The sequence below is a fragment of the Myodes glareolus genome, chromosome 11, assembly GCF_982192425.1.
Source record: "Myodes glareolus chromosome 11, mMyoGla1.1, whole genome shotgun sequence".
In the NCBI taxonomy this organism is placed as follows: Eukaryota; Metazoa; Chordata; class Mammalia; order Rodentia; family Cricetidae; genus Myodes; species Myodes glareolus.
The window spans coordinates 12034329-12060393 of record NC_142036.1 but is presented as its reverse complement, the minus strand read 5'-3'; the positions used below and the strand labels follow the sequence as shown (position 1 = coordinate 12060393).

At 40.2% G+C, this 26065-nt stretch overlaps 1 gene segment (V, D, J or C); it reads right to left on the bottom strand.

The window, feature by feature from the left end:
* Positions 1-16088: 16088 nt before the first annotated feature.
* On the bottom strand, positions 16089-16684 carry LOC148120401 (immunoglobulin heavy variable 3-7-like). The segment is given in 2 exon segments: positions 16089-16471; positions 16573-16684. Coding segments are annotated over 2 exon segments (429 nt in total).
* Positions 16685-26065: the final 9381 nt, after the last annotated feature.

Below are 26065 nucleotides of genomic sequence, written 5' to 3'. Positions count from 1 at the left end.
ACACCCACACATTTACACACACACGTACATGGAGAGTGAGAGAGAAAAATTGAGAGAGGAAAAGAGGGAGAAGGAGAGAGACTGACACATAGACAAGATAGGTAGAGAGAGAGAAAGGGAAACAAGGACAAACACTATAATAAATAAACACACACAACACAACTGGAAACAGAAATTTGAATAATCATTTGGACATTCAAGGTTTACTACACACTATTACTGTAGAGAAAATCCCTAAGTTTGATATGGAAAGGCACTACAGACACGGAGAAGTCCAGTCTTCCATACTTTTCTAAGCAGGCTCTTCTGTGACCCAAATCTCTAAGTGCTCTCAGCGCCCCCTGCTGGTCCCGTGTTCCCCACAGAGGTGTTTTTGTCTGAGCTCACAGTAAGATTCGCTCACTGTGTCTGTTGCACAGTAATACATGGCTGTGTCTTCAGACCTCAGACTGCTCATTTCCAGGTACAGAGTGTTCTTGGCATTGTCTCTGGAGATTGTGAACCGGCCCTTCACAGCGTCGGTATACCTGGTGGTACCACCACTACTACTAATGTATGCGACCCACTCCAGCCCCTTCCCCTGAGCCTGGCAGACCCAGCTCATGTAAGCATTACTGAAGGTGAATCCAGAGGCTGCACAAGAGAGTTTCAGGGACTTTCCAGGCTGCACTAAACCTCCCCCAGACTCCAGCAATTGCACCTCACATTGAACACCTGTAAACACACACACAAAAAATTTGTTTAGAAAACTGATGCAGAAGACTTTTTTTTTCTCTTTCTCGAGTCCACACAATACACAGCATCTCATCTTTATGAATTACCTTTTAAAATAAGAGCAAAGGAAACCAATATGAGCCCTAAATCCATGGTGATTTTTCTGTGTTCAATGTTGAACTCCTCTACCAGAGCTACAGGGTTAGGACAGGACTCGATTTTATGGGCACAAAGAAGCCTTATTTGCATATCTTCCACTCATAACATCAGGCTGTTTAGTTGTACCTGGGCAGAAGGCAGTACTCAGAGCAGATATAAGACATCATACACACCGATGACAGTTACAGAAATTGAAGAATTAATGTAGCTCTGAGTACACATTTTCCTTGTTAGGAATTCACCACACTTTATTTAGTTCCTGGTTTACCTGATGCATAGAAAATGTTGTGTTTCCACACTTCATGTCTCTTTAGGATCACATAGCTGTGTTTCTAGATATTAGCTCTGTCTGTCCATCTGTCTCTGCTGGAAATTGCTTCTTCCTGAGGTAAATCTTGCATAGGGTCACACCCCTCCATCTAAGAACTCCTTCACTGTGATAGGAACACTTGAGACTTTACTGCAGTCAGTTTTACTCAGTTCTCTTTTTTGTTTTTATTACTTTAAAATAATACCAAACAAAATTCCCATTTCTTCTCCTCCTCCCACTTTCCTCCTGTTCCTCCCATCCCCTCACTCACCCCCCTCCAGTCCTAAGAGAGGCCAAGGCACCCTGCCCTAAGGGAAGTCCAAGGCCTTCCCCTCTACATTCAGGCTTAGGAAGGGATGCATCCAAAGAGAATAGGATAGGAAATAACGAGTATATGCAGTAGAGACAATTCCCAGTGCCATTATCATTGACCCCTCAGTTTGCCCCAAATGTCAATTACATTCACATGGTCCAATTTGATTCCATGCTTGTTCATTCCCAGTCCAGCTGGAGTTAGTGAGATCCCATTAGCTCAAGCACACTGTCACAGTGGATAGACCAACCCCTTTTGGTCCCGACTTCCTTGTTCATCCAGTAGTCCGACTGATGACTATCTTGAATATCACCATAGAACCTTCATCTGGCAATGAACAGAGACAGAGACAGAGACAGAAACCCACAATGGAGCACTGGACTGAGTTCCCAAGGTCCAGTTGAAGAATGAAAAGAGGGAGAATTTTACTCAGTTCTTAGAGATGATGTCCTACAGTCCCAGGAAGTTTGCAAATGTGATGTTTCTTGTTACCGTCTGTCTTCTCAGTGGTTGCTATGGAGATAAGTTTATATATGAAGCACTCAATTGTTTGCATCCTGAATTTCCCCTATGACCACCTTTTACTCCCCACTCTTCCTTTCCCTTTCCCACCTCGACACCAGGCAACACAAGGCTGTCTTCACGCTGTCTTAGGTAAGTTTTTGTTTCTGCACATTTATATAGTCAGCACAGTGGGGACATTTAATACATTTTTTGAAACAAAACACAAGATTTTCACATCAATTTTGTATTTCATAAGACTTTGTTTTTATTTTCCTAAATTTTCATTCATTCTACCCCTTCAACCCCTTTCTGTCACTACACCCAAGTTTTCCTTTCACAGCCTGAGTATGATCCTGTGCTTTTTCTGTCTTGTCTGTCACTTAAGTCTTTGAAGAAAGGAATTGAGGAGGTTACCAGAAAATGGAAGGATATCCCTTGCTCTAGGATTTGGAGAATCAACATAGTAAAAATGGCAATTCTACCAAAAGCAATCTATAGATTCAATGCAATCCCCATCAAAATACCATCAAACTTCTTCACAGACCTTGAGAGAACAATAATCAAATTTATATGGAAAAACAAAAAAACCAGGATAGCCAAAACAATCTTATACAATAAAGAAACTTCTGGAGGCATTACTATCCCTGATTTCAAACTCTATTACAGAGCTACAGTATTGAAAACAGCTTGGTATTGGCATAAGAACAGAGAAGTCGACCTATGGAACTGAATAGAAGACCCGGATATTAACTGACAAAACTATGAACACCAGATTTTCGACAAGGGAGATAAAGGCATACAATGGAAGAAGGATAGCATCTTTGACAAATGGTGCTGGCATAACTGGATGTCAGCCTGTAGAAGAATGAAAATAGATCCATATCTATCACCATGCACAAAACTCAAGTCCGAATGGAATAAAGACATCAACATTAATCTGACCACTTTGAACCTGATAGAAGAGAAAGTGGGAAGTAGTCTACAAGACATAGGCACAGGAGACCACTTCCTAGGTAGAACCAGAGTAGCATAGGTAATAAGAGAAACAATGATTAAATGGGACCTCCTGAAACTGAGAAGCTTCTGTAAAGCAAAGGACACTGTCAGTAAGACAAAAAGGCTACTTTCTGACTGGGAGAAGATCTTCACCAACCCCTCATCAGATAAAGGTCTGATCTCCAAAATATACAAAGAACTCAAGAAACTAGACACTAAATCTCTAATTAACACAATTAAAAAATGGGGTACTGATTTGAACAGAGAATTCTCAACAGAAGAACTTCGAATGGCCCAAAGGCACTTAAGGTCATGCTCAACCTTCTTAACGATCAGGAAAATGCAAACCAAAACAACTTTGAGATACCATCTTACACCTGTCAGAATAGCTAAACTCAAAAACACCAATGATAGCCTGTGCTGGAGAGGATATGGAGTGAGGGGAACACTCATCCATTGTTGGTGGGAATGCAAACTTGTCCAGCCACTGTGGAAATCAGTGTGGCAGTTTCTCAGGAAACTGGGAGTCAATCTTCCTCAGGATCCAGCAATTCCACTCTTGGGAATATTCCCAAGAGATGCTCTAACATACTACAAAAGCATTTGCTCAACTATGTTCATAGCAGCACTATTTGTAATAGCCAGAACCTGGAAACAACTTAGATGCCCCTCAATAGAAGAATGATTAGAAAACGTGTGGAACATATATACATTAGAGTTTTACTCAGCGGAAAAAAACAAACAAACAATGACATCTTGAATTTTGCATACAAATGGATGGAAATGGAAAACACTTTAATGAGTGAGGTAACCCATACCCCAAAAGAGGAATATGGTATGGACTCACTCATAAGTGAATTCCAGCCATAATTAAAGGTCTTTGAGCCTATAATTTGTGATCCTAGAGAAGCTAAATAAGAAGGTGAACCTGATGAAAATCATATAGTTATCCTCCTGGATATTAGAAGTAGAAAAGATTGCCAGGCAAACATGGGTGCCAGAGGGGTGGGGGGTTGAAGTAAGGGGAGATGATTAGAGAGAAGGGAGAAGGGGAGTATGGGGGATAACTTGGGGGAATGGGATGGGGAGACGAAGGAAGGATGGATATGGGAGCAGGAAAGTATATATCTCAACTAAGAGAGCCATTTTAGGGTCTGCAAGAGACTTAATTCTAGAGAGTTTCCCAGGTCCAAGGAGAAGTCCCCAGATTGTTCCCTGGGCAGTAGAGTAGAGGGTGCCTGAACTGGCCTTTGCCCATAGCCATACTGATGAATATTTTGCATATCACCATAGAACCTGCATCTGGTGATGGATGGGGATAGAGACAGAGACCCGCATTGGAACACAGGACTGAGCCCCCAAGGTCCAAATGAGGAGCAGAAGGAGGGAGAACATGAACAAGGAAGTCAGGACTGCGAGGTGGGCAATCACCCACTGATACAAGAGGACTGATCTAATGAGAGCTCACCAAGGCCAGCTGGATTGGCACTGAAAGAGCATGTGATCAAACTGGATTCTCTGAATGTGGTTGACATAGGGGCTTTCTGAGAAGCCATTGATAACGGCTCTGGGATTTGTTTTGTCTGCATGTACTGGCTTTTTGGGATGGTAGTCTGTTTGGATGCTCACCTTCCTAGACCTGGAGGGAGGGTGGAGGAACTTGAACTTCCCACAGGGCAGGAAACACTGACTGCTCTTAGAATTGGAGAGAGAGGAGGAGAGGGAGTGAGGGGAGTAGGAGGGTATTGAGAGGAGGGAAGGAAGTGGAAATTTTTTTTTTTTTTAGTAAATTTTATTAAATTATAAAAGTTTCCATTTCCGCCCCCCCTCCCAACACCCTCCCACTCCTCCCACTCCCCCCCTCCTTCCCCTCTGTCCCCCAGGGCAGTCAGGGTTTCCTGCCCTGTGGGAAGCTCCAGCTCCCTCCCCCTCCCTCCAGGTCCAGGAAGGCGAGCGTCCAAACAGACTGGATCCCCAAAATCCAGCATATGCAGAGGAAACAGGTCCCAGTGTCATAGTCAATGGCTTTTCAGAAAGACCCCGGGCCAGCCACAGTCAGAGAATCCGGCCAAATTCCGAGAATCTGGCTAGATCACGTCCTCGTTCAGTCCCAGTCCGGCTGGCCCTGGTAAACTCTCATCAGATCCGTTCCCTTGTATCAGTGGGTGATAGCAACCCTCGCAGTACTGATTTCGTTTTTCATGTTCCTCCTCCTTCCGCTCCCCCTCCGGACCTCGGGGGGCTCAATCCGGTGCTCCAATGTGGGCCTCCTACTGCATAGCCGTCCTTCGCCAGAGGAAGGATCTATGGTGATAAGCAAAATATACATCAGTATGGTCATGGGCCACGGCCGATTCAGGCACCCTCTCCTCTGTCCAGAGAGCAATCTGGGGGATTTCTCCTTGGACCTGGGATCCCATATATAATCAAGTCTCCTGTAAACCCTAAAATGGCTCCCTTAGTTGAAATATATTGTTCCCTGATCCCATATTCATCCTACCTCCCTCCCCCCCCCATCCCCGGCCACCAAGCTTTCCCCGTTCCTCCCCTACTCCCTTCTCTCTAGTCCTCTCCCCCTCCATCGACCCTCCCACCCCCCCATGCACCCGAGGTTACCTGGGACTCATGTATATTTCCTACCTCCTGGTGGATAGCTAAAAAGAAAGAAATTGAGGAGGATACCAGAAAATGGAAAGACCTCCCCTGCTCTTGGATTGGGAGAATCAACATAGTAAAAATGGCAATTCTACCAAAAGCAATCTATAGATTCAATGCAATCCCCATCAAAATACCATCAAACTTCTTCACAGACCTTGAGAGAACAATAATCAAGTTTATATGGCAAAACAAAAAACCCAGGATAGCCAAAACAATCTTATACAATAAAAGAACTTCTGGAGGCATTACCATCCCTGACTTCAAACTCTATTATAGAGCTACAGTATTGAAAACAGCTTGGTATTGGCATAAGAACAGAGAAGTCGACTTATGGAATCGAATAGAAGACCCAGATATTAACCCACAAACTTATGAACACCTAATTTTCGACAAGGGAGCTAAAGGTATACAATGGAAGAAGGAAAGCATCTTTAACAAATGGTGCTGGCATAACTGGATGTCATCCTGTAAAAAAATGAAAGTAGATCCATATCTATCACCATGCACAAAAATCAAGTCCAAATGGATTAAAGACATCAACATTAATCCGTCCACTTTGAACCTGATATAAGAGAAAGTGGGAAGTAGTCTACAAGATTTAGGCACAGGAGGCCTCTTCCTAAGTAGGACCCCAGCAGCACAGACAATAAGAGAAACAATGAATAAATGGGATCTACTGAAACTGGGAAGCTTCTGTAAAGCAAAGGACACTGTCAGTAGGACAAAAAGGCTGCCTTCTGACTGGGAGAAGATCTTCACCAACCCCTCATCAGACAAAGGTCTGATCTCCAAAATATACAAAGAACTCAAGAAACTAGGCACTAAAACTCTAATTAACCCAATTAAAAAATGAGGTACTGAACTTAACAGAGAATTCACAACAGATGAACTTCGAATGGCCAGAAGACACTTAAGGTCATGCTCAACCTCCCTAGTGATCAGGGAAATGCAAATCAAAACCACTTTGAGATACCATCTTACACCTGTCAGAATAGCTAAAGTCAAAAACACCAAGATAGCCTATGCTGGAGAGGATGTGGGGTGAGGGGAACACTCATCCATTGTTGGTGGGAATGCAAACTCGTGCAGCCACTGTGGAAATCAGTGTGGCGGTTTCTCAGGAAACTGGGAGTCAACCTCCCTCAGGACCCAGCAATTCCACTCTTGGGAATATACCCTAAAGATTCCCTAACATACTACAAAAGCATTTGTTCAACTATGTTCATAGCTGCACTATTTGTAATAGCCAGATCATGGAAACAACCTAGGTGCCCCTCAATAGAAGAATGGTTAAAAAAGGTGTGGAACATATATACATTAGAGTTTTACTCGGCGGTAAAAAACAATGACATCTTGAATTTTGCATGCAAATGGATGGAAATAGAAAACGCTTTACTGAGTGAGGTAAGCCAGACCCAAAAAGAGGAACACGGTATGTATTCACTCATAAGTGGATTCTAACCATAATTAAAGGTCTTTGAGCCTATTATTCGTGATCCTAGAGAAGCTAAATAAGAAGATGAACCTGAGGAAGTGGAAATTTTTATAAATTATTAATAATAAAAAAATTGATCTTTAAAAAAAACTTACTTGGTCATGGTAGATGCTTTTTCTGATATGTTCTTGAATTCATTTCCAAGTACCTTTAAAAATAAGCAATGCTTGTTGCATTGAGGTGTAACTAGCATCTTTTCTTTTTTAACAAAAGAAAATAAAGTATCTGTTTTCATTTTACAAATGAATTCTAATTTCTACTCTCTCCTACTCCCATCCTTTCCATTTATTCCCTCACACGACTCCCATCAACTGCTCAGAGAATGTATGGCACATTGCTTTGGGAAAGTTCTAATATGCTCCCTACTGTTTCGAGGCTGATCAGGTACCCATACAAAGAGAATATTTTTTCAAAAACCAGTATGAGGTGTTGGAATAAATGCTGATGCCACAGATATTGGGCCCATAGTCTACCCCAGCCATACAACAGTCACATTGAAGGAACTAATTTGTAACTATGCTGGTTCTTTTTTAGTCTACCTAGAGTTGGTGTACACCTATTAGCACAAGTAAATTGTTTTAGTGGGTAGACCCATCATGGTCTTGACCTCTTTGCTTTTATTCTCACTCCTCCCATTCTTCACCTGTACCTCGGTGGTGTGGGAAGTCCTTATGTCCTTGTGCATCTGTCATTGGTTAATGAATAAAGATACTACCCTGACCTGTGATAGGGTAGAACTTATGTAGGTGGGGAAGAGGAAAATGAATTCTGGAGGAAAGAAACCAGAGTCAGGGATATGCCATGCATCTACTACCAGAATAAGACATGCTCCTGAAACTTAGCCTGTTGGCCACTACCATGTGGTGATACACAGATGAATAAAAAAGGTTTAAACTAAGATTTAAGAGTTAGCTAATAAGAAGTTAGAGTTAAGGGGCCACACAGTGATTTAATTAATACTGTTTCTGTGTGGTTATTTCAGGGCTAATCTAACCAGGCAGCTGGGATGAGCATCAGGCCCTCTGCTTATCCTTTGGGAGCTCAAGACAATGCTCTGCTTTAGGTCTCTGCCTCTGTTTCTTTTAGTTGCTGGATGAAGATTCAATAGTAATATTTAAGATATTCATCAGTTTCACTACAGGCAAGACCGGTTTGGGCACCTACTCCTCTATTGCTTAGCCTCTTACTTGGTCTCATTGTTATGAATTCATGGGAATATCTCTAGTGCCAGGTTTCTTGCTAGCCTCATAATGACTTCCTCAATCAAAATATATCTTTCCTTGCTCTCACCTCTGTCATTCCTCGATCTAATCTATCCCATTGCTTGAAGTTTTTGTCCTCCTCCCTTTCTTCCTTCCTCTTCCTCTTTCACTGTCCATTTTCCCCCACCCCTGTGCTCCTAACTTTGTTAGGCAATCTTGTCTTTTTCCCCTTTCTAGGTGGATCTATGTATGTTTTTCTTAAGAACCACAAAAACTCTACCTGGGAAATATTTTACCTTCAGTAAAGTTAGCAATATACAACATCAACTCAAAAAAATCAGTCAACCTCCTATATACACTTGATTAAAAATTTAAGGAAGAAATCAGAGAAACTTCATACTTTACAATAGCCACATATGGCATAAAATATATTGAGTTAAAACTAACCAAGAAGTAAAAGACCCATTTGACAAGAATTTTAAGTCCTTGATATTAGAAATTGAAGAAGATATTAGAAAATGGAAAGTTTTCCCATAGTCTTTGATAGGTAGGATCAACATAATAAAAACTTCAATCCTACCAAATCAATCTATAGATTCAATGCAATCCCCATCAAAATCCTAACACAAGTCTTCATAGAACTTGAATTAACAATAATCAATTTTATTTTATAAAAACAAAAATACAAGGATAGCCAAAACAATCCTGTACAATACGGTAACTTGTAGATGCATCACCATCCTGGCTATCAAGTCCTAGTATAGAGCTACAGTAATAAAAACAGCTTGGTAATGGTATAAAAACAGACAGGTAAACTAATTGAATTTAATCAAAGACCTGTATATTAATCCACACACCTATGAACACCTGATTTTTGACAATGAATCTAAAATTATACAATGGAAGAAACAAAAGCATCTTCAATAAACGGTGCTGGCATAACTGGTTGTCAACACGTAGAAGAATAAAAATATTTCCTTATCTATCACCAAGCACAACACTCAAGTCCAAATTGATTAAAGACCTCAATTAAATCTGGCCATACTAAACCTGCTAGAAGAGAATGTGGGAAGTAACCTTTAATGCATGGGTAGAGGAGACCACTTCCTAAATGTAATACAAGTTATACAGACAATGAGAGCAACAATCAATAAATGGGACGTCCTGAAATTGAAAAGCATCTGTAAAGCAAAGGACATAGTTAATAAGATAAAAAGACAGCCCACTGAAGGTGAAAATTTCTTCATCAACCCCACATCAGACAGACGACTGATCTCCACATCAGACAGAGGACTAATCTCCAAAAGTATACAAATAAATCAAAAAATTAAATATCAAAATTCCAAATAACCAATTTAAAAATGGTACACAGAATTAAACAGATATTTCTCCACAAAAAAAAATTTCAAATGACTGAAACACATTAAGGAAAAGATTAATATCCTTTGCCTTCCGGGAAATGAAAATCAAAACATCTCTGAGTTACCGTCTATGCCATTTAGAATGGCTAAGATCAAAAACGCCTTTAATAGCTTCTGCTGGAGAGTTTGTAGAGTAAGAGGAACACTCCTCCGTTTCTGGTGGGAATGCAAACATGTACAATCTGGAAATCAGTATGGCTGTTTCTCAGAAAATTGGGGATCAACACACCTCAGGGTCCAGCAATACCACTCTTGGGCATACACCCAAAAGATCCTCAAAATACTACAAGACATTTGTTCAACTATGTTCATAGCAGCATTATTTGTAATAGACAGAACCTGGAACAATCTTGGTGCTTCTCAACTTAAGATAGGGTATAGAAAATATGGCACATTTATACTGTGGATTACTACTCAGTGGGAAAAAAAATTAAAATTTGCATACAAGACCTCTGAGAAAGAAAGAGTCTGGAATATCCAATGGAATAGGCAGGAACCAGGAAACTATGTGTGTACAGGTGAGAGTCTGGGACCTCTGAACAAGAAGGGAGGAACTAGAGACCTCTGTAGGTCTGAATTTGAGTCTGGGACCAGCGAGGAGGTAGGCCTGGGCCAGGATCTTTATGGGTTCAGAAATGAGTCTGTGACCTTTGAGGATGTAGACCAGAGTGAAAGGTCTTTATGGGACTCTACCCAAGTCATGGGCCTCCATGGAATCAGGCCCAGAACAGGGATATTTATAGAAACAGGCATGAGCCAGTGACATAAGTCGGTGTAGGACTGAAACAGCATAGTCCACAGGAGCAGGTAAAAGAGAACAACCACTGAGGGTGTAGACCAGAACTAGAGACATCTGCTGGTCTGGGTTCTAGACTGGGACATCAGAGTGTTTGGGTCTGAGCCAGGACCTCTGTGGCTCCAGAAACGAATATGGAACCTCCATGCGAGTAGGCAGACACCAGAGACCTCTGGGGTCCAGGGTGAGTCTGGGAACTCCAAGGGAATAGGCCAGAACCAGAGAACACTGTAGGTCTGGTTAAAAATCTGGAACCTCTCATGGAGTAGGCATTAGCCAAGACTTCTGTGAGAGCATGCCCAAGGAAGCAACCTCATCAGAATGAGACCCAACGAAGCAATCTCTGTGAGACCATGCCCAAACTACACCTGGTATTTCAGAGGGAATCCCAAGAGTGTTAAGCGATCTCCAGGAACATGGAGGGCCCTATGTGGTGACTAGAACCATACCGTGGCTGGACTATGATGAGTAGCCACCTGAGCCTTGAATCCACTGGCACCTGGAAGATAGATCACCAGAGACAAGACAGCCCAACTACATCAATCAGAGGAAAAGAGAGGTAGACAAGGTAAGAATACATGCAACATCAAAAGAGCAACTACTAAAAACTAGTGGCCCTATGACAGCAAGACTTCAACAACCAAATGTAGAAAGAGCAAAGAAAATGACCTCAAAATAACTTTAGGAGAATGTTTGCAGTCCTTAAAAAGGAAATGAAAAATTCCCTCATTGGAGGAAATGACAAAAGGAAAATTGGAAGACATCAACAAATCCCTTAAAGAAAACCAAAAAAAAACCTACCAAACATATGAAAGAACCTTTTTAAGACTTAAGAACTGAAAAAGAGACAATATAGAAAATACAAGCCAAGGGAATTAGTGAAAAAGAAATAATAAGAAACTGACAAGGAACCACAAATGCAAGCATAAACAGTAGATCATAAGAGATGGAAGAGTGAATCTCAAAAACTGAAGATACAATTGAGGAAACAGACTCCTTGGTTAAAGAGAATATTAAATATAAAAAAGCTTATACAAAATATTCAGGAAACATGTGACACCATGAAAAGAACAAACCTAAGAATAATAGATATAGGAGAAGGAAAGGAAGTCCAACATAAAAGCACAGACAATATATTTAACAAAACCATAGAACAAAACTTTCCCAACCTAAAGAAAGACATGCCTATGAAGATATAAGAAGTTTTCAGAGTAACAAATAGACTGGGTCAAAAATAATTCATCTTGCCACATAATAATCAAAACACAAAACATACAGAATAAAGAAAGAATATTATTTTTTCAAAGGAAAAAGTCCAAGTAGCATATAAAGCCAGAGCTATCAGAATTACACTTGAATTCTCAATGACAACAATAAAAGCCATAAGGTCTTGGTAAAGTATTATGCATATATTAAGAGACAATGGATACCAACCCAGACAACTATACCTAGCAAAACTTTCAATCACCATAGAAAACATACAAGAGATTCCACAACAGAACCAGATTTAACTAATACTTATCCACAAACAGAACTCTACAAAAGTACTAGAAGGAAAACATCAACCTAAGGAAGTTGGCTACATCCACAAAAACAAAGAAAATTGACGATCTCACAGAAACAAGTCCCAAAGAAGAGAAACATACACATAATAACATTACCAAAAATAAAAACTAAAATAAGAGGAGATATCAATCATTGGTCATTAATATCCCTTAATATAAATGGACTCAACTCATATATAATGAGGCACAGGCTAACAGGTTTGATAGCAAAATAGAATCCATTTTTTTGTGGCAAACAAGAAACACATCTCAAACAGATAGACAGTTGTATCTACATGATAAAATTAAAATCCTGTAAACTTTAATAATGTATTTAATACCTTGGTAGAGATAGTATACTTTATTTTATCCAAAAACAAATTTATTACACACCAGGAACCTGAGAAGACCAGAATAGATCCCAAGACCTACAAATTACAATCTGACTTGATAACATTTCCAGAAAGGGACATGAAACTCAGGGACACCTTAAGCAGTATGTTCGCCAAGAACCTCCTTCAGCCCCCTGAACCTCAGCTACTATCTCTAGCTGCATTAGTTCCATGGTATAAGTACCAGAGTATAACTAGGATTAATGATGAAACAGATGTTCATGATTCACTTTAGGATGATAGAGAGAGTAGAGGAAATCAAGATTAATGGTTTATCAGTCTATCCAGTCCTGCATGATCTTTGGCTCTTACCAAAATCCTTAATTCTGCTTTAACTGGAGAATTAACTAAAGCTCTGTTGTGAAACTAGGGACCATAGTCTCAGTGATCTCTTAGTCTCTTCAAGATAGATCCGTGTGCCCGCAGCATATCATGGTCTGCCATGTATGATGCTCTCTATCTTGTTTAGATGAGCTTGAAAATTGTGTAGAAAAATAAATATTATAGTGGAAAACATGACTTCATAAATATTCATATGCATTAAAAATTAATACAGACTAAGTTCTAGAAGATTACATGGAAAAAATGTTTTTCATACACAGAGCAAGCCAAGAAACTGAGAAGACAATCATTCCTGGGCTTGTTTACCTGCTTTGATTTAGTACTGTGAAGACTTGTCATAATACTGGTGATTTCTGCTGGCCCTTAGTATTGGGTGCTGTTCCTGAGTTTTCTGTAGGAAAGTTTTATACAGTTTCACACTTGAGTTCCATAACTATGTTTCTGGTAGAACAATATATGGCTGTGTTCTCAGTTTGCAGTTGTTCAGATTTAAGAAAACTTGCCTCTTGGAGGTGTTCCTGCTGATGGTTACCCAGGAATTGAGAACTGAATTATAATAAGTGTATTTACTATACAATTTTATTCCCATTAACTCCAGAGCCTATCCTGGAGACTGGAGGACCCAGTGTACATGACACCTGGTTAATGAGAACACAGAGACAGTGCAGGTGAGAGACAAGGCCTGGGTCTGTGATGGCTGTAACAGGTCAGGTTCTGATTCATTCACATAGACCTGGGACAGTGCCCCTGGGGAAAACCAAGACCACCATCATTCAGATATTACATGCATGATGTACCTGGTTCTCTCTCCTGAAAATCTGAAACACTTACAGGTAGAAAAGGTCATGAGGTAGAGGAGTAGCACCAGGACAGTCACGTTTTGCTGAAAGATCTAGTAAGAAGGAGATGGGTCTCCTCATCTTGAGGTTTGCATTGCATTGGGGAAGGTTCCTGAGAGGATAAAAGGAAACCAAGAAGGTTTTGCTTTTTACTTCAGGTGACTGACTTTTGCTTTGTGCTTATTAGTAGAAATGGAAATGGACACTCAGGAACATTTTCCTTGTTCTGATTGGGTTTCTAATCCCTGACAAACAAGAAATTTTTGAGTCACACTGTGCTGACCTGTCAGGCAAAAGATGGGAATGTTTACAGTGAGTCCACATTCAATCAATGATGGTAGAACAAGGTATCACTTACTCGATGTATTTGAATGTCTCTAAAAATGTATAAGGAGGATTTAGGATGGAATTTGGGCTCATAATGGTCAGAAATCATACTTATAAAAACTTAAAATTTATTATTTAGAATTCAGTACAGACAGATTATTCTTTTCCCTCATCCAGAAGATAACTTGTAATTACCAACATTTAGTACATGAGATCTGGGAAAAAAACACAAGTGACTGACTTAGATCCTGTCTTATTATGCTCAGACTATTTACCTTTCTAATTAGGGACATGATACATGGGCACTTTTCATTGAACATCTGTATTTTCAGCAGTCTCCTTTTCTCTTTGTTTTTTTATATCTCACTTTCTCTGTCCTCACGTTGCAACACATAAGAACCCAGGTTTTATGATTATTGCATTGGCAAGGAATGAGAAAGTTAGCAGTTCATAACACCCCATGAAAAGTAGTATCATCCAGCCAGGCTTCAGGGTTATGTGATCTGAAGAAATAAGAAGGCAGAGTGATGACAAGACATGGTAGGATGACATCCTCGAACAGTGGGAACTGTTTGTCTTCTGGAGAGGATAACCATAGAGGACAAGGGACTGCAGGACTTTCTCCCAGGCCTTGGTAATGTAAATCACCAGGGAAGGGAAATGAGGAGCTCTTACCAACTTGCCTTGTCAGATCCTGGAGAGCATCCACTGTTTCTTGTGTATGGGTACTCTACATTTTCTGTCCCTCAGTTTGCTGTGCATAATCTGTTTTTGTGAGTGGCAGTGATAGAGCTAGACCTTAGCATAGGTGAGGCAGTATTCCTGGCAAATACTGATGGGGAACCAAGACTACGAGTGCTGTGTTCTCCTTATTCTCTGGGATCTTAAGGAAGAATGGAAACTGAAATGTCTTCAGAGCTTGCTCAAGGTAATGGAGGCCCTGAGCCTGAAGGCAAAACTTGAATCCCAGTGTTGCTGCTCACCTGACCTCAGAGCAGGTTTCTGTGGTGATCATGTTATGGTAACCTCTGTAATGTAAACTAATTATAGATGATGAGCAAGCACACAGATACTCAGACATATACACACAGACAGATATACAACAACAGAGACAATCTTTCCCCCAAAACAAACTTACAAGGGTAGATGGATACATGTATATTAACTTCATAGGATATTTGAAAATGTTATTTTTCCTCCTTTGTCATTCATTCTACTTAAAAACAAATTACCATGCTCATTAATAATGTCCTGCAATTACATTGATTCATCCCACTATCTTCTCGTTTCTTTCTCTAATTCCTTTGAATCTTCTGTCCCCTCCTACTGACATGTCTCTTCTTTTCTCTTCTCCCTTCTTTACTGTCTTCCTATACCAACTCTGCTTCTCTTTCTACTTACAAAGAAGTGAGATTGCAGAGTCACATCATCTTGTATAATTCTCTGAGGAAGTTCCCAGTTTTTATAATGTCTTAGTAGGACCACATTGCCATTTCCACAGCACAGACATCCCTTCTCCACCATTTCCATAATATGATCTCATTGCTTCATTGGTAAATGGCACTCATATCATTAGTTACAGGCAACTCATTCTTTTGAGTTCATGATCCATTTCTGTGGTTATTAAAAATGACAGCTTTATGCATCCTCTTCTGTACATTTCCACTGGACAAGGTGAATGATTCCAAACAGAGGATGGAGGGCAGAACACTGTGTGCTCATGAGGACATCACCTCTCAACTCTGGGTTCCCAAAGCTATCTGTTAACCTTCTTACTCAGAAGAAAGATTGAGAGAGAAAGAGGAAGAGTGATAGAGACTGTGACACAGACAGAGATAGGGAGATAGAGAGAGATAAAGGGAAACAAGGAGAAACACTACAATAAATAAACACACACAACACAACTGGAAACAGAAATTTAAATAATAATTTGGACATTCAAGGATTATTACTACACACTATATCTGCAGAGAAAATTCCTAAGTGTGATATGGAGAGGCAGTGCAGACACAGAGAAGTCCAGTCTTCCATGCTTCTCTGAGCAGGCTCTTCTGTGACCCAGATCTCTAAGTGCTCTCAGCGCCCCCTGCTGGTCCCGTGTTCCCCACAGAGGTGTTTTTGTCTGAGCTCACAGTAGGATTCACTCACTGTGTCTCTTGTACAGTAATACATGGCTGTGTCCTCAGATCTCAGACTGCTCATTTCCAGGTACAGAGTGTTCTTGGCATTGTCTCTGGAGATTGTGAACCGGCCCTTCACAGCGTCGGTATAGTAGGTGCTATCACCGTTTTGATTAATAAGTGCGACCCACTCCAGTCCCTTCCCTGGAGCCTGTCGGACCCAGCTCATCCAGTAGTCACTGAAGGTGAATCCAGAGGCTGCACAGGAGAGTTTCAGGGACTTTCCAGGTTGCAGTAAGCTTCCCCCAGACTCCAGCAATTGCACCTCACACTGGACACCTGTAAACACAAAGAATTCTGGTTAAAAACTGACACAGAAGACTTTTTTTTTCTCTTACTCATGTCCACACAACACACAGCGTCTCATCTTTATGAATTACCTTTTAAAATAAGGACAAAGGAAACCAATATTAGCCCTAAATCCATGGTGAGTGTCCTGTGTTCAATGCTAAGTCCTGTCTGGGAGAACTTGGAATTCCAGGGTTTGTCTCCTGTGCCAGACCTGCAGGGTCAGGGCAAGACTGAATTTTATGGGCACACAGAAGCCTTATTTGCATATCTTTCTGCCATAACTGACTCTGTAGTTGGACTTGAGCAGAAGGCAATACTCAGAGCAGATATAAGACACCATGCACACTGATGAGAGTGATAGAAAGTAAAGCACTAATGTAGCTCTGTGTACACATTTTCCTTGTTAGGGATTCACCACAATTTATTTCGTTCTCTTTTCACCACGTGCATGGAAAATATTCTTTTTGCTGTCTGTCTTCCTCTCAGTGATTGCTATGGGGACATATTTATATTTGTAGCACTTAATTGTTTCCATCCTGATATTCTTCCTATGATCCAATTTTACTACCCACTCTGCCTTTCCCTTTCCCATCTTGATGCCGGGCAACACATGTCTGTCTTCATGCAGTTTTAGGTCAGTTTTTATTTCTGCATATTTATACAGTCAGCACAATGGGAACATTTAATGTATTTTTGTAACAAAACGCAAAACTTTTGCATCAACTTTGTATTTTCAGAAGGCATTGTTTTTATTTTCCCCAATTGTCATGCTTTCTACCCATGCAGTCCCTTTCTCTCATTTCACCCAACTTTTTCTTTCAAAACCTCTGTATTACCTTGTGCTTTTCCTTCTTACCCTTCAGTTAAGATGCCTTTTCCTGTCTTGACTTCCATTCTATTTCTACGGAAGCCAGAGCACCAAACACACAAAGTCTCAAAAACTCCATCTGGATTCTCTCTATGAGGGAGAAACTGTCCTTCCCAATCTTCAATATATTGTATGATATAAGATTTCCAGTATCATTCAAAATCCTCCACGGCTCAGACAACACTGATGAAGAGGATGTGGGAAGAATGTAAGGAGTGGAAGACAGCGAGGGGTGCTGTGAAATGCTGTCTTCTGGACATGACATGGATATTACAATCATGGATCCGTAATGGCTGCTGTTTTCCACTGAACCCAAATAGGTACAAACCAGCCAAAACCATGGTATAGATAGCACTGATAATACTTCAGCCCTATTTCTTACTGAAAGAAGTTGGAAGTTTACTTTTCTGCACAAGAGAAATTGTCACTCTTTTTTGAGGGTATAGTCCCTGGTGTATTTCCTATGTTGCAGTGCTTGGGTTCACACAAATGCAGATATGGACAACACTAACTGGGCTTAAATAAGAATAAGGTTGGTAGGGACCTGTGTTTGGAAGATGAGGAAGGAACTGGATGAAAAAATATCACATAAAGAGATACTAAGGAATAAAGAAAAATAGTATAACTGAGATTCAAAACAATAAATTCCAGAAGCCAATTAAGCAACATTGGTAAGTATCAAATAACTTGGTAGGCAACTTTATCAGGGACCATCTTCCCATCCAGCCAAGAACTGTTAGGGTGCTTCACTTATTTCTTTTGTTTTTGTTTTTGTTTTATGGTTTTTTAGTAAATATGTGAACTATTATTATTATTAAAAATTTTCACCTCCTCCCCTCCTCCCATTTCTGTCTCCCTCCTTCCATTCCCCTCCCCCTCACTCACCAGTCCAAAGAGCAGTCAGGGTTCCCTACCCTGTGGGAAGTCCAAGGTCCTCCCCCCACCATCCAGTTCTAGGAAGGTGAACATCCTTCCAGTGCCATTGTCCTTGGTTTCTCAGTCAGTCCTCCTTGTCAGCCCCATTCAGAGAGTCCAGTATGATCACATGCTTCATCACTCCCAGTCCAGCAGGCCTTGGTGAGTTCCCATTAGATCAGCCCCACCATTACAGTGGGTGGGCACACCCCTCGTAGTCCTGACTTCCTTGATCATGTTCTCTCTCCTTCAGCTCCTCATGAGGACCTTAGGAGCTCAGTCAAGTGCTCCAATGTGGGTCTCTATCTCTATCTCCATCCATCTCCAGATGAGGGTTTTATGGTGATATGCAAGATATTGATCAGTGTGGCTATAGGATAGGGCCAGTTCAGGTGCCCTCTCCTCAGCTGCTCAAGGAATAAGCTGGGGACATCTCCTTGGACATCTGGGAAGCCCTCTAGAGTCCTGTCTCTTGCCAACCTTAAAATGACCCCCTTAATTAAGATATATACTTCCCTGCTCCCATATCCAACTCTTTCTCCATCCCAACCATCCCATTTCCCCAAGCTCTCCCCATCCTCCCCTTCTCACTTCTCTCTACCCACCTCCTCTTAACTCTACCCCACCCCTACCCCCAAGGCACGTGCTGGTGGGAATGCAAACTTGTGCAACCACTTTGGAAATCAGTGTGGTGGTTTCTCAGGAAATTTGGGATCAACCTACCCCAGGATCCAGCAATACCACTCTTGGGAATATTTCCAAGATATAACCTATCATACTACAAAATTATTTGTTCAAATATGTTCATAACAACAATTATTTGTAATAGCCAGATCCTGGAAACAACCTAGATGCCCCTCAATGGAAGAATGGATAAAGAAAGTGTAAAATATATATGCATTAGAGTACTACTCAGTGGTAAAAAAACATTGACATCTTGAATTTTGCATGCAAATGGATGGAAATAGAAAACACTAACCTGAGTGAAGTAACCCAGACCCAAAAAGATGAATATGGTATGTAGTCACTCGTTAATGGATTCTAGACATTAATAAAGGACATTGAGGCTATAATTCTTAATCTTAGAGAAGCTAAATAGGAAGGTCAATCCAAAGAAAAACATGTAGTTATCCTCCTGGATATTGGAAGTAGACAAGATTGCTAGTCAAAAATTGCTTCACTTATTTCTAAAAAAATCCATTTACAGATAATTCTATATATGATTTGTAAAATATCTTTCCACTTTTGATTAGCTATTGCTCTTCTCTATGGTGAAAATATTCCATCATCAATCAGAATTGGGGAAAAACATATTATTCCTGCTCTCCAATTTCAGGGCTCATGTTGCAGGAACAGTTTTTCTGGTGTTAGATTATTCATATGTGTCTTCTAGGTATCACCTTTTCTTTAAAATTATCTTGAGCAAATCAAAGGACACACTGAAGAGAAGAGAATTTAAGGGCATCTCTATAAACATTTGCTGTTTTTTTCTATGACACAGGGAAAATTTTGCCTGTACCTATTTGTTCAATAATTTATTTACCTTAATGCAAATATGAAGCCTTTTCATTTATATTGGTAAGCACTTCAAAAATGATCTGGGTATTCTTGGTTCAAAGTAAAATTCTTAGAATGAGAATAGAGTTATTGGTTCTGGTATAGATTAGGTCTAACAAACTCATTAAAATTTTACCCTGTCAATCCATTTCAGTAGCAGCTATGTAAGGTGATCCTCACACTGACCTTGGAAAAATATGACAGTGGAAGATTTGTGTTCAACATTGTGAGCAGTTATTTAATTCTCTGTTATATTTTCTTCTGTCATTGTTCTAAGAATGTAATCAATGTGGTCTGCAAAGTTTCATCTCACACTTTTAGTGTTACAGCCTGATATTCCAGAGAATCCTCAGCCTCACATGAATAGATTCTCTTTTCCTTTGTAAACCTGCCTCAAGCATATGACCTATTAGCATGGAGTCTCTAGCCAACATGGCTTCTCTGAAGGACAGTTCTCTAGCTCACACATGAGACACCAGTCTCTTCCAATTAGCAACAACAAAGAGTGCAAAGGAATAATTCTGGGAGTCTTTCGGGCAACAAAAACACCAAAAAAGCACAATCTGTGAAAATCATAGAATTTAGTTTCCTTTGGGAAGGACTGATTTTTGCTGGGATGTGCATATTTGTGGATGAGAATTTTGTGGTCTGATTGCACAATATGCCTATAGAGGAATCATTTGCTCAGACTTCGACAAGGAGTCTAATTTTTACCAAAAAGGAAAGAATATACCTTCTTCTCTGCAGCTCATGGAACCTTCTCGAAAATTGACCAAATCCTTGGTAACAAAGCAAAGTTCCACAGATACAAAAAAAAAAATATTAGTAACCACCTGTGTCTTGTCAGATCACCATGGATTAAAATTAGAATTCAACAGCAATGCTACCCCCAGGAAGCCAACAAATTCATGGAAGTTGAACAGTCAACTACTAAATCACCCATGGGTCAAAGAAGAAATAAAGAAATTGAAGTCTTCCTTGAATTTAATGAAAATAAAGACACAACATACTCAAACCTATGGGACACTATGAAAGCAGAGATAAGAGGAAAGTTCATAGCACTAAGTGCCCAATTAAAGAAAACGGAGAAAGCACACATTGGAGACTTAACAGCACACTTGAAAGTTCTAGAAAAAAAAGAAGCTGATTCACCCAGGAGGAGTAGAAGACTGGAAATAATCAAACTGAGGGCTGAAATCAACTAAATAGAAACACAGAAAACAATCCAAAGAATCAATGAAACAAAAAGCTGGTTCTTGAAGAAAATCAACAAGATCGACAAACCCTTAGTCAAACTAATCAAACGGCAGAGAGAGAAAATGCAAATTAATAGGATCACTTATGAGTGAGTACATACCATATTCCTCTTTTTGTGTCTGGGTTACCTCACTCAGTAAAACATTTTCTATTTTCATCCATTTGCATGCAAAATTCAAGATGTCATTGTTTTTTGCCTCTAAATAAAACTCTAATGTGTATATGTTCCACACCTTCTTTAACCATTCTCCTATTGAGGGGCACCTAGGTTGTTTCCAGGTTCTGGCTATTACAAATAGTGTTGATTTGAACATAGTTGAACAAATGATTTTGTAGTATGATAGGGCATCTCTTGGGTATGAGTGAGATTGCTGTGTCCTGAGATAGGTTGACTCCCAGTTTCCTGAGAAACTGCCACACTGATTTCCACAGTGGCTGCACAAGTTTTCATTCCCACCAATGGGGAGTGCAAATCAAAACGACTCTGAGATACCATCTCACAAATGTCAGAATGGCTAAAATCAAAAACACCAATAATTAGCTATGCTGGAGAGGTTCTGGAGTAAGGGAAACTCTCATCCATTGTTGGTGGGAATACAAACTTGTGCAACCACTTTAGAAATCAGTGTGGGAGTTTTCAGAAATGTTGGAGTCAACTACCTCAGGATCCAGCAATTCTACTTTTGTGAGTATATCCAAGAGATGCTCAATCATACTACAAAAGCAATTGCTCAACTATGTTCATATTTCTAATAGCCAGAACCTGGAAACAACCTAGTTGCCTCTCAATGGAAGAATGGATAAAGAAGGTGTGGCACATGTATACTTCAGAGTTCTACTCAGCGGTAAATAAACAAAGACCTCTTGAATTTTGCATGCAAATTTATGGGAAAATCACTTTACTGAGTGATACAACCCAGACCCCAAAATATGAATATGGTATGTACTCACTTATAAGTGTATTTTATCCATAAAAAAGGACATTCAGCTTGAAATTTGTGATCATAGAGAAGCTAAATATGAAGGTGTACCCCCAAAAAACCATATATTTAGCCTCCTGAATATTGGAAGTAGACAAGATCGCTGGGCAAAAGTTGGGAGCACTGGGGTGGGGTTGCATTTGTGGGAAGAGGAGGTGGGGAGAGAAAGGGAGAATGTGAGGATTGGGGAGAGCTTGGGGCAATGGGATAGTTGAGATGGAGGAAGGGTGGATATGGGAGCAGGGAAGAAGATACCTTAATTAAGGGCACCAATATCATAATTAAGTGCTTGCAAGACACTTGGCTCTAGAGGGATTCCCGGATGTTCAAGGGGATTTCCCCAGCTAGGTCCTTGGGCAGCAGAGGAGAGGGTATCTGAACTGGCCTTCTTCCATAGCCAAACTGATTAATATCCTGCACATCAGCATAGAACCTTCATCTGGTAGTGAATGGAGATAGAAGCAGAGGCCTACATTGGAACACTGGACAGAGCTTCCAAGGCCCAGTTGAAGAACAGAAGGAGGGAGAACAAGACCAAGGACTGTGAGGGGTGCGTCCACCCACAGAGACGGTGTGACTGATCTAATGGGAGCTCACCAAGGCCAGCTGGACTGGGACTGATGGAGCATGTGATCAAACTGGATTATCTGAATGACAATGAGGGCTGACTGAGAAGCCAATGATAATGATACCATGTACTGGCTTTTTGGGAGCCTAGTCTGTTTGGTTCACACCTTCCTAGACTTGGATGGAGGGAGGAGTGCCCTGGACTTCCCACAGGGCAGGGTATTCTGACTTCTCTTAGGATTGGAGAGGTAGGGGAGTGAGAGTGGGGGAAGTGGGAGGGAAATGGGAGTAAATGGGAAGATGGGAATATTTGAAAATTTTTGATAAATTTAAAAATGGAAAAAAAAGAGAGAGAAAAAGAGAGAAAAAAGACAGAAAAAAATCCTCAGCCTGCAAAAGACCATACTGTTTTAGATTATGACATAAATATGAAGGATAAGTCAAAATTTTTAATAGGAAATGGTAAACATATAGTCTGGCAGTTTTCTCTAAATGATCAAAGACCAAACCTGAGAGTGCTCATAAATGGCATTGTCACTGTTTATGTGATAGTCACAGTTGCAGATGTGAGTTTTACTACTCCAGAATCTTGGCATCCAAATGGGCCTCTTCAAGAGGCAGGTGTTCAATTACTAGGAATTGGAACTATATCTCAAGTTAAACAAAGCACATGATTGGTTAACTGCATTGGACCAAAAGGTCAAAGAAAGAAACTGTGGCTGATATTGTAGTAAATTTATGGGGTCGTGACCTGCTGCAGCCATGGAATACCAAGATTAACATTCCTGCAGTCCCAGGATCTCATAATTCTGGTAAGGATATTATAAGGTACTATACACAAAGGTCAACAGCCATTCAGCCTGTATAAGAACATAAAACAACTAGCAAATCTTTAGAGATACCAACAGCCCTGCCTTTAAAATGGTTAATTATTGGACAAAGGCAATTTTAGGCTCCTTCTCCCCTGCTGTTCAAGGACCTAACTGGGGACATCCATGTGGACACCTGGGATCGCCTCTAGAGCCAAGTATCTTTTCAACCCCTCGGATATCACCATAGAACCTTTGTCCCGGATGGATGGAGATAGAGACAGAGACCCATATTGGAGCACTGGACTGAGCTCCCAAGCTCCAGACGAAGAGTAGAAGGAGGGAGAAGATGATCAAAGAAGTCAGGACTGCGAGGGTTTGCTCTACCCACTGAGACAGTGTGCCTGATCTAACAGGAGCTCGACAAAGCCAACTGGACTGGGAATGAACAAGCATGTGATCAAACTGGACTCTCTGAATGTGACTGACAATGGGGGCTGACTGAAAAGCCATTGATAATGGCATGGGGACTTGTTTCTACTGCATGTATTGCCTTTTGGGAGCCTAGTCTATCTGGATGCACACCTTCCTAGGCCTGGATGGAGAGGGGAGGGTCTTGGACTTCCCACAGGGCAGGGTACCCTGCCCTCTCTTAAAACTGGAGGAGGACGGAGTAGAGTGAGTAGGGGAGGGGGAGGGGAATGGGAGGAGTGGAGGAAGTGAAAATTTTTGAGTGGAAAAATAAAAGTATAAAAAAAATAAAATAGTTAAAAAAGAAAGTTAGATAATGTCCATGAACACTTGAATCGAACCCATCTTAATCCTTTTTCTTCAACAGCCCTAACAGCGTGATCCTTGTCTTGAACACATCCTCCACCTATTTTGGAATCTGAGCTCCTCAAAGCACTAGTCAGATCTAGTTCTAGGGACAGGATATCCTATGAATTCTGTGCCTTGGAACAATTCCCTTATTTATCTTCTAGGAGAAACACAGACTCTAACACAGTCAGAATATAAGCATTTCATCTTCATTTAGTTCATGGTACTATAAATGTAGACAGCAAAGAAATAAACCCATTACCAAAACATTGTTGGTGATTTTAACTCACACAGTGCTCCACTGAGGATTCTTGTTAAATGTCAACTCAAATCCATGTTTGTATTTTACATTATTTGATAGTGGTTCCTTTATTTAAACTGTAAATCTAAATTGTAAATAATGTATATCACATAATTATTAAACTCTTAATTTCATTACTATAATGTGGATCAACTATCTACCAAGTTTATGGGATACTTCTAATTAACTAGAATACTTTAACAGTCTCAAAAGTTTAAGTTTTACCAATAAGAAAATAATGAATAAGTTTATTAATCACTCAAACAACTAAATAGTAAGAATGCTAATAATCTGATTTTAAGTAGAAAAATATAATGTCTGATTTGAAGCTACCAGGCACTTTTGAATTTTATTTTAACATCTTCCATGTCTGTACCACAATCATACAATTTATCTGAGACCACTAGCCTGACTGACTGAGAGCTGTCAGGGTCCATCACTTATGTTATATAATCATTTCACAAGAAAACCTACAGATGTTTTATAAAACAATCATTTATATTCACTTAGTTGACACTTTTCCCTAAGGTTATACTTATTCATATGTCAAAATTAGGGAAAATATCACAGGAACACATGTCACATGCCAGTTTGGTCACATTATTGAACACTCATGCTATAAACCTTATTTCTTGTGTTTTGAATGATATAGTGTGTGCCAGGTTTCTACACTCATGTTGTCTGTGTACCTCTTTTATTTGTAACTCTAGAAACAATGAGAGGACATGATCAAGAGGAGAAATTCCAAGGGTGTCTCCATACATTATTGATACCTCTGCTACACTTTAGAGGTGGATATCTGTCTTCAGTTATTTGATCAGTCATTTTCTTACTTCAGTATGGTCTATGGAACGTTCCCTTGTACATTGTGTTAGAATATCACTAACACATCATGCATGTTCTTGGTAAAAACTGAAGTCACTTGATGTTGGCATATTTTATTCAATAACTTTTTTTAAAAGGTTTGCCCTGTTGATCATGTTTCCCGTGACTTGTTTTGGCTGCTCCTTGGCTTGACTTAAGGTAACATAACAATGGATCCTTTCCTTTAAGAATCATGTGGAGTTGTTCAGTTCAAAGCTATGTGTCCTCATTTTAGGATTCCAATAATCTAGTCAGTCTGTTCTCTAAGCATAATCTTGAACTACTGGTGTCAATGCCAGAGTTTCCAAAGAGGCCTCAGCCTCAGATGAGGACATTTTCTTTCATTTTGGAGGCTGCCTCAAGTTGATGATCCATTAACATGGAGCCCACACTCAACACTGCCGTTCTGAATGACAATTTTCTAGCTCACACATGAGACACTAGGCTCTTCATCAGCAGCTACAGAGAGTATCAGAGTAGTAGAGTAACTCTGGGAGCCTTTGTAAGCAGTAACATCATCAACAAATCACAAACTGAAACTCAGTTTTTATAAAACATAGTTGCTATGGGAAGAGCTGGTGACAGTTGGAAGCATGATTGGAGCTTACACCAGCTGGGATGTGCACACTGGTGGTTGAGAATTTT